General features: G+C 36.4%; 1 protein-coding gene across 1 annotated transcript in view; it reads left to right on the forward strand.

Annotated features, from left to right (window-relative positions):
• IL1RAPL2 (interleukin 1 receptor accessory protein-like 2) overlaps window positions 1-10,339 on the forward strand; it is a 1,250,305-nt gene that overhangs the window by 91,122 nt on the left and 1,148,844 nt on the right. The window contains exon 2 of the mRNA XM_011968259.1: window positions 842-942. Coding sequence (XP_011823649.1) covers window positions 861-942 — 82 coding nt within the window. The 5' untranslated portion in view covers window positions 842-860. The remainder of the gene's footprint in view (window positions 1-841; window positions 943-10,339) is intronic.

The raw sequence follows: 10,339 nt of genomic DNA on the forward strand, positions 1-10,339 counted from the left end.
AAGACAGTGTGGTGATTCCTCAAGGATCTAGAACTAGAAATACCATTTGACCCAGCCATCCCATTACTGGGTATATACCCAAAGGTTTATAAATCTTGCTACTATAAAGACACATGCACACATATGTTTATTGTGGCACTATTCACAATAGCAAGGACTAGGAACCAACCCCAATGTCCACCAATGATAGACTGGATAAAGAAAATGTGGCACATATACACCATCGAATACTATGCAGCCATAAAAAAGGATGAGTTCATGTCCTTTGCAGGAACATGGATGAAGCTAGAAACCAACATTCTGAGCAAACTATCGCAAGGACAGAAAACCAAACACCGCATATTCTCACTCATAGGTGGGAATTGAACAATGAGAAGACTTGGACACAGGGCAGGGAGCATCACATACCAGGGCCTGTCGTGGGGTGGGGGACAGGGGGAAGAATAGCCTTAGGAGAAATACCTTCAGTAAATGATGAGTTAATGGATGCAGCAAACCAACATGGCACATGTATACCTATGTAACAAACCTGCACATTGTGCACGTGTACCCTATAACTTAAAAAAATACAAAAAAATGAAAAAGAAAGTCTAATGAAAGGAGTTCAGATTTCACTCTAAATCCAGTGGGAAGCCGCTGAAAAGTTTTAAGCAGGGAAACTGACATGGTTTAACTGTGAACATTCATGTTTTCTTCTATTTGCAAAAAATAAAGCCAGAAGTCACCAGATTGTCATTGTTTCTATAATGGAGTTTTGAAAAATGTAAAATTTTAGGTGCTGTTTTGTTGAGGCCAAGATCTGTGGTTTAAACTTCATATTCTTTTTTTTTTGAATTTTCAGCTGTCAAGAAAAGTGAAGGATGAAGCCACCTTTTCTTTTAGCCCTTGTGGTCTGTTCTGTAGTCAGCACAAATCTGAAGATGGTGTCAAAGAGAAATTCTGGTAAGTTACTGGCAACTTGCCACTATTTGGTCAAAAATGTATGATTTTGTGAGCATCCAGAGGGCACCCGTGCCTTTAACTATGAATATCTTTAAATAGAAGCACTCGTGTTCCAGTTATGTTGGAAAGTAGCCAAAATAAAAATGATGTTGAAGCCTACCACTGAGAAATTATTAGGAAATCAGTGGAATTTTGTTAAACTTCAATGACCAGTATACTCTCAGTGGACAATGAAATGTTAAGAGCCTACTTAGAGTTGGTTACATTTGCTAGTGAATAAATACCTAGGGGCAAACGTTTACAAATGAGAAGATAAGAAACCTTTAAAAATATACATCCTTTGCCTCCTAATTGAGTGTGGAGCATTACAATTTAAAGACTTTGATAAATATCTGAGTTTTATTTCCTTATAGTTGTACCCAATTGCTAACAGGCAGAGGTCTGTTCCCTCCAAGTTCAGAATTATTAGCTAATTGCCCGAAGAGGAATTTCTTGAGAAGAAATATCTATTCCTAGAACCTGTTGGTCTGGCAGGCAGCCATGACTGTACTAAGAGATTAGCTGTAACCAGTAGATAGTCCAATCAAAGCTTAATCATTGTTTAATAATACTTGGATATATATGTCTTTCAGTTTTGATTATACATTCTAGCTGTAATTACAAACTTTGCATGAGATTTTAAGAATTGATTTTCTGTTTGTAATCATTCCAGTAAGACATTGAGGAATGTCTTATTATATGGAAACAAAAGATTATGTTGAGGCTTTCTACTGGCTTCTAATTCAGTTATTTCTGAGAATTAAATGTATTTGCTTTACTTTCTCATTAAGTATCAAATCTAGGCAATAAAATGTATGCTTACTTTTCAAAGCAATAAATGCAGACTGGGGGGAGGTGCTTGGAGTTTGGTTAATGTTTGTTTCCTGAGGTAAGAATACTTACTAATTGAAATACCTAACAAATAGTGTTGTCTTCAATTGATAGCATATTAATAAATCTTTCCAGAAGTGGGAGATTTATCACAGACTATAAAATAGAGTAACTGCTGAAGTCCAAAGGATCCTGGAGTGATAAAGATAGGGCAATATATTGTCTTTTTCTCTTCTTATAGAATCAATTCTATATTTAAATTACTTTTGTATGTTGTGACCCTCTTTCAGTTGAATTTGTGTTTAATATTTTACCTATTATCTCTCCAACTCAGCATATCATTCATGGCTGCCTTTCCTTGCTTTACCTTTGAAGTACCATTTTTACTTTCAATCTTGGTTTAAATTGATGGTTGCTGAAATAAAATGCTTGGAGAGATTTCTTAGTAGCAAACATAACCTGTTGAACCAGATTGCATTTTCCTCACTTGGTCATGTCATAATGTCTGGAGCAGATCCGAAAGGATAAAAAGAAACAAGGGTTTAAAAAGTAATCTGTACTATGGTAGCTTAATTGAAGTAAAATCTAAACTGAAAAAAAAATAAGTTGCTGTCAATATATTCTGTCTTATATCTTGGTTTGCTTATTATATAAGAGAAGAGAGGCTGTTAAAGTGTGTGTATACACACACACGCACACACATAGCTGGGCTATTACAGGTGGCTCACACTTGTAATCCCAGCATTTGGGAGGCCAAGGTGGGTGGATTGCTTGTGCTCAGGAGTTTGAGACCAGCCTGGGAAACATGGTAAAACCCTATTTCTACAAAAATGTAAAAATTAACCAGGCATTGTGGTGCACACCTGTAGTCTTAGCTAATCAGGAGGCTGAGGTGAGAGGATGGCTTCAGCCTGTGAAGCAGAGGTTGCAGTGAGCTGAGATCATGCCGCTGCACTCCAGCCTGGGCGACAGAACCAGACCCTGTCTTAATATATATACACACACCCATACATATGGAAGGTTATCATTGATGCACAGATGTCATTAAAAGATCAACTTTTTAATGCTTTGCCTCTTTATTTTTGCTTGTTAAGTGTGAGGCTATTTGTGGCTTACTAGGGGTTCTTAGCTTTGTCTTCTTAGTATGGACAAATGGTATCATACCTGCAGTCAGCTTCATTGAAGAAACATTACCCAAAAAGATATTTCACTTAGAGTCAAAGTGTTAGAATGGTTTTAGTCTCTGCTTCCCCATCCCTTTATGCTGCACACCCCCTCCATCCCTGCCAGGACAATAGCAATTGTAATATTGGAACAAAACTTCTTACAGGTCTGTGCAGTTGGAATCATTTGAATGCACAGCTGGTTCTTTTATGCCTTACTGCTTCTGTTTATGGTGTATATGGAGTAGGCAGAAAAGACTAATAGGTTGGTGTTAGTTTGTGCTTGTCTCTGTGTGTGTGTTTTGTTTGTATGTTTGCTTATTGTTTCATAATGCAACAAAGATAGGGCATGGGATGAATAAAAGACATCCTAAGTTGCTGATGAAAACGAGGATACTTTGGAGCAGTTCTTTTCAACTCTACCCTTCTGTTTAGTCACCCCCATCATAACCTCCTCTCCAGCCCTATACCTCTGTTAATATTATTATTTTATGTAGAAAATGTAATTATTTGCACTTTCATTATTATAGTCCTATTTGAGTTACCTTATCTTTTGAAGAACATTAAAAATGCTTTGACAAATCTGTAGTACAAATTTTTGCTTCCTGTAGCTTGTGAAGTCGTTTGCTCATTGCTAATCAAAGAGATCCAGGTTTAAGCTCGCATGGATGTTCTTCATGGAATCACTAATGGATCACCAAAACTCATAACTTTTATTTTTTTCCCCTCTTCCCTTCCCTCAAGTCAAGAAATGAAAAATGATTGCACCCTTTATTCATTAACATTTATGACTGTTTAGTGCCAGATGTGAAGCTAATTATAATGATTTCTACACAGTTCATTGTAGACACAAATCCCTTTTACTGAGATCCCTACAACTGCTGTTGCTAATGGCACAAGACAGAGAAAGGACCAAGGGTGGAAGATTTTTCTTCTGCACTTGCCAAACATGGAAAAGAACTTAGTAACAGATGTGAGTTAGGTTTTTGGTTTTGGGGGTTGGTTTTTTGTTTTAATCTCCTCTGGGCACATATTGAAGCAAGCCTGCTTTTTGGTGGTGTACATTTTTTAGAGGCGATAGCACAGGCTATGTTTTCATGTAATTCCCATTCACACTGGGCAAGTTCAACCATCAACCCTGGCTTGGGAAATAGCAAAGATGGCTCTGAGACGGCATCTAGGGTCTGATTGCTTTAGAACATATTAAGATGCACAGCATTTAATTTTAAGGACTATAGCTGATTATTCAAGTGTAAGTTTTTGTCTTCTTCACATAACACTCCTTCAGTATTCACTTTTTATAAATTTAGAACTGGATAGATAAGACATTTGGAAAGCCTACTCAATCAAAAGCAAGTTTACTTAAAGGTGTCATTTCTTTATGGCAGGAAATTGGCTAATATCTTGATAGTCAATGGCAGAAATGGCCATTTATTTTCCCTGTAGTGGACACAGGTACCTAAAACTAATTTTTAATAGGGTGGGTGGGAGAAATTACTCTTCCTCAAGAAGTCACTCAAGACCTCCTATTTAGCTATTTTTTAACCTGAAAAACGTGTCCCCAGAATATGCACGGACTTTATTATTTGGGACATTAAATCATCCCCTTAACTTTCTTTTGGCTTTTGCTGCTGCTGCTCCTGCATGAAAATGTGAACCATGTTATGCAATTGTTGGCATTCAGTTCTTCCAGCATGGACCTCTGTATCAGAAAAAGCATCAGTCTGATGAACGGATATGTCAATTTTCAACCCAAATTGGGTCATCTTGCAGTCAGTTCATCTGGAGGATGACCTAGCACAACAACTTCTCAGTGTTGGGAGGAAAATTGCATATCTCAATCAGCTAGAAAATGTAGTCTCCAGTGGTAAGGGAAATGTGAAGACTTGCTGGCACACAGTGGGTATTTAAAGATGTATTTTGGATGGACTTGAACAGAACCACTCAGTTCCACATAATGAGAGAATGGCTTTATTTGGGGCTTTGGTTTATAAAATTATGATATTTTCTGATTGTTGATGAGGAAATAACAGCTTGTTTTCACTAAAATGCATTTGTTTTAGAATTTCCAGTTAGATAGCTGAGGAAGACCATAAAGGCAAAAGTAGAGGTTATGTGAACTTACATTTCTGGCAAAAGCTAGAAAAGGACTCTTATACCACTTCCAAGTATAAAGAAAAGAACTTCTTTTGTGAAATTTATTGTTATAGAATTAAAAATAAAATGAACCATGCTTTGAACCCTCAGAGGAAGCAATAAAATGTTTCATTTAAAAATACTGGTTAGAAGTAATGTTGCTCTGTGGATAGTCACACTATGCTTTTAGCTGTAGAGTGTAAGAACACTAGAAGTTAGAAAATCAACAATGTGATATTGAGATCTCATCTCCTAAATGTATTCTAATGAGCTAAGATCAAGGAGGAAAATACATCCCTATGATTTGTTCTTTAATTGAAAGGGACAATCTGAGACTTGGTACTTTTATCTCTTTAATTAGGGTGACTTCTCTGGAGGAAACTGGATCTTTGAAGGAAGGGAAAGTGGTACTTGAAGAATCGGTTAGATCATTGGAAGTGACATAGGACAATGTTTGGAGTATAAGACAAAGTTTAGAGCAACTAGATAATAGGCAGGGATGAGAGATATCGGTCAGAAAGAACTTGTGGGCAGAATTGAGCTGAGTGAAATACACTTATTGAATAAGTTGAAGGGGAAATAATTTTGGGGTTCTTATCATTGAATTTTATATGGCCAAATGCATACTTATTGAACTGTTACTGTATGTGCAACATTCCACTAGTCCTGAGGTAGGGCTGATGGGGAGTGAAAATAAATCAAAACTCCCTTGTTTAAAATACTTAATATCATTGGGATCAATGAATGGCTAAGCAAATAATGGTTTTAGGGTTAGGGAGGGTGGAGTGTAGGTCCTGTTCTCTGGCATGTTCCATTCTCTAAAGGTAGGATGTTTCTGGAGTTTTAGCTGGATGCCCAGATGTTAACAAGATATTCCCTAGCACTGTTAATCCTTTAATATCTTCTTCCGTTATCAACTCTATAGTGGTCATTCCCCAGTGATAAGCCTTTGGCAGTCTTTTCCAGGGCATGTTCAGTCCAGTTCTCAATTAGGGATGCATAGAGAACCCCCACAGAGATCTCATGGGCTCCCCTCTGGGAAGCTTTCTCCTTTTACTGGAAGTTCCAGCCATTTTAAATGCTTTGAACTCTGATCTCTGTGACTCCAGCTCAGTGATACTACTGGGCTCTGTTAGGACTCTAACTCACCAAGCCATAGTTGGGGAATTGTGCCCAGTCAGAGAGCTGAGTTGATTGTGGGGCTCACACCATTAGTCTTCCTTTTCTCTGAGATAACAGCTTAACACTGCCTGAATACTATTGCTTTACCCATTTCTTCCACTTTTGTTGTTGCTTACTGTGGGAGAGTTAGTCTAGTTTCAGTTACTTCCAGTTACCTTTGATACCCCATCATTCTTTGGGTGCTTTCTGTCATAAAGAAGTTGTGCTAGGGTCACCTTGGTACTGATTCTTTCTAGTGGAAAATTATATTTAGAAACCTTCTTTTTTCTTTTAAATCGTTATTTCATTGAGATACTTCCAATTCAAATCCAGCATCACAGAGCTCTTCCTTACCTTTCTCCATTCCATATTTGTATTTCCTTTTTCCACAATGAGAGCCCTCATTCTCATCAACATCAGTATATTTACTTGTTTTGTCTTATAAGTGATACAAAATAGTGTTAGAGTGTCTACACCAAAACCACTACAAACAACAAACTTACTAAAGTACAAGATATTTTATAATTCTTTTTGTCTTTAGAATTCATCCCACTAAAGTTGTACAGTCAGAGTGATATGTTCAAAAGTTGCTTGAATTAATTTCTTTTTCTCTGTGGTCATGTTATTCATTCAATATATAAGTAAGTTAATTTGTGTTTCTATATAATTTGCTTTTATACCCTTTTGGATTAAATTTTATTTTTGAATATATAAAATGTTTATATCATTGGAAATTCAAAATTATAGAAAAAATAATAAATCCAAGAAGTCTCACTCCCATACCTATCCCTTCTACCTGGTCTCACACATGTCCTAGTTGTAATTAATTCTTTTAGTTTCTGATATTTCCTTTCTTTTGCTTTTTTGCACAAATGTGTATATTTTTAGTTCCACTTGTTTCATACTAGCAAAAAATAATTACTTAATTTTTTGGTTCTTGATTTTTTTCACTAGTGTATCTTGGAAGTCAATGAGTTTTGGATTCTGTTAATATTTTTTTCTTATTACAAATTGTGTATCATGTTTAATGAAAGTTAAAATAATATTGAAGTAGAAAACTCTCTTGTTAATATCCCTGGAGTTAACTCATACTTAATTTTTTTATAGAGTCTTCCAGATAGTTTCTTTGGATATTTATGTATATAGCTGATTTATGTATCCTAAATCATATGCATTTTTCAAACTTGAAATCATACTGTACATACTATTCTCCAACCTGACGTTACTTCACATGATATTTATATCTATAACTTCTAATTCTTGACACTATATATCTAAATCATATTTTTAAGTACTGTGAAATATTCCATTGTGTGGACTTATGATAAAATTAAACCAGTGCTCTATTTATGGAAATTAGAGTTTTATCCCTAGGTTTTGCTATTGCAAAACAATGCTGTGAGAAGCACCCTATTACACAGATCTTAGTACACTAGAAGAGCAAACATTTTTGTAGGCTAGATTCCTGGAAGTGGAAATGTTGGATAAAGTTTTTATTTAAATTTTTAATTGATACTGACAAATTGTCCACCAATGTCACTGTGCCAATTTTGCCAATCTACATCCAAATGAAAAACATTTCATTGTTTACTAAAATCCCCAGGTTGGTCACTATGAGTATGTTCTTTGGATTCAAATAACCTTAGAAGTGTGTGTGTGTGTGTGTCTGAGAGGTAGAGATAGAGAGAGAGAGAGAGAGAGAGAGAGAGAGAGAGAGAGAGAGATAGAGAGATCAGCAGCAAAGCAATCCATACGTGAAAATCTCTGCCTATTCCATTAAGTTCGGCAACAAAGAATGGCAGAGAAGAGAATGTGAGTTAACAACTAAGTTCATTATTATTTTGGTTGTTTTACAACATCAACATCTGATATGTTTGAAATATTAAAATTCTTTATGACACTGGTTCTCTTTAAGTGAAAAGGTGTAGATAATTAAGCTAATTATTTAATGAAAGCTGGAAAGTCTGAAAACAATTCCATGTGGGGATTTCATCCAGCTCTGTAGCATCATCCAAATACAGAAGTCACCAAGCTTGGTATCATGTTGGATTTGTTACTGTTCATAAGGTTAAAGGATGAGAGAGAAGGAAGAATAATTGAGCCTTCTATTAATTTTGATGTTGGGATTTATCCCATCCATAAGAACAGCCAAGAACTGCAGTGAATGAGCTCCTTTCTACTCTGTTGTTTTGGAATGAAAAGATATTTTATCTGCCAGAGTGGAGACATGCTTTGAATGTCTGTTATTTCTGCTAGGTGAGTTTCTATCATAACCCCACTCATGTAGGCACATCAGTCTAAAGTGCATCCCTTGTGGCTTTGCTGACTTCTACAGGTGTAATTTGCCCTAAACGAAATATGTGCTCTGCAAAAGCACGGCCTTAATGCCTATTGTAGTTTGGTCCCTGGAAAAAGCTAGCACCCAGAGATTTCTTAGAATATGCATGACATTCCTAGTCTATGAGAGGGACACTGAATATGCAGTTTTAAACTTCCATTCATATTCCTATTCTTTTCCTGTTTTTGCTTCCATATATTTATTTGAGACTGTCATAGAGAAGCATGACATTTTGTGAGGCTCGCACCAGGACTATTTTCTAAAAGAAATGCTTTGACATTCGACGACCTTCCCCCAGGCTAAGAAGAGTCAGGCCCTGCCTCTCTCTGTGGGTGTGAGTTATGAGAGCTGTATTGTAAGTGTGCTCTCCCTAAATGGTTACAGACAAGAAACACATGGTTTTAAGAGGCATCCATTAAACCCTTAAGATGAATGGCATGTATTTGGCATCTCTATTTTGTGGAGAAACAAGACAGTGGTTTCCTGAAATGAAATTCTGCCAAGGATTGCCTTAGAAATAGGGCATTTATTAATTCACCAAACATGCAAGCAAACTAAATGCAAGCAAGCAAAATAAAATGTCTTACGATGGGTCCCTCTGAGTGATTCAGAAATTGACCAGACATGCTTTTTGTCCCCCAAGAAACAAGTAAATCATAGAGGGAAGGTAGAAAGTAACATGCATTGAGTGCTCCTATATGCCAGGCACTTTACATACATTGTCTCCTAATACAAAGACATTGAAGTAGGTAGATCCTACTCTTGTTCTCCACATAGGGAAACTGAGGCTTAGAGTAGCTCAATAATTTGACCACTCTCTTACATAGCTAGTAATTGGCAAAGCCAGGATTTAAACCCAGATTCATCTGATCCCAGAGTCCTGCTCTTAAACACTTGTCCATGTTGTGCCTTTGTGTGGATATCATTAGCCTCATTTTAAAGATGAGAAAACTGAAGCTCAGGGAGGGTGAGTTTATCTGAGGTCCCTAACCATTGAGTGGAAAATTTAGGTTTCAGATGATCAACTGATTCCAAAGTTTATGCTCTTTCCACAACACCATGGATATGTCTTATTTACAACTCTTATAAAATGCATAATATAATAAGAGTCATATAAGAGGCATGGATATAGTTCATATCAAGGAGATATTATTTTCAGCTGGGTGTGAGGGTGATTAGGGAAGGCTTCATGGGACGGGCATCATTGGACATTGACTGTGAAGACTGGATTGGGCAGCCTGGATTGGGAATAGTGACGGGGGATGGTATTCTGAGCAGAGGTTATAACAAGAGCAAATATGTGGATGCATAAAGTGCAGGATATTGTTGAATATCAAGTGTCCCAGAGGACAGTATAAGATTCAACTAGTTGGGAAACATATTTGTTGAGAAACAAGTAGCTAGACAGATGGTGTTTTGAATACCTCCACAATTTTAAAATTATAGGATATATATTGAATCCAGAAAGGAAATGTTGGTTAAGGCGCTTTAGATTGGAAGACAGGGGGCAAGGTTGCTGAGACATTCTAGTTCTGCGCTATTGTTTCTGTTCACATGCTTTACATTTGCTATAATAGGAAGGTTCAATCAAAGCTTTGTTTTCAATTATAAAAATGTTTTGAATAAAAAAAACCCAAGTAAGGCATTACCCTTAATTAAAAATCAGAATAAAGCTTATTTGTATCTTCAGCTTCAGAGAATTAATGATTTTTTTTTTTTTTTTTTTTTT

Source organism: Mandrillus leucophaeus, unplaced genomic scaffold, assembly GCF_000951045.1.
Source record: "Mandrillus leucophaeus isolate KB7577 unplaced genomic scaffold, Mleu.le_1.0 Scaffold834, whole genome shotgun sequence".
NCBI classification, from domain to species: domain Eukaryota; kingdom Metazoa; phylum Chordata; class Mammalia; order Primates; family Cercopithecidae; genus Mandrillus; species Mandrillus leucophaeus.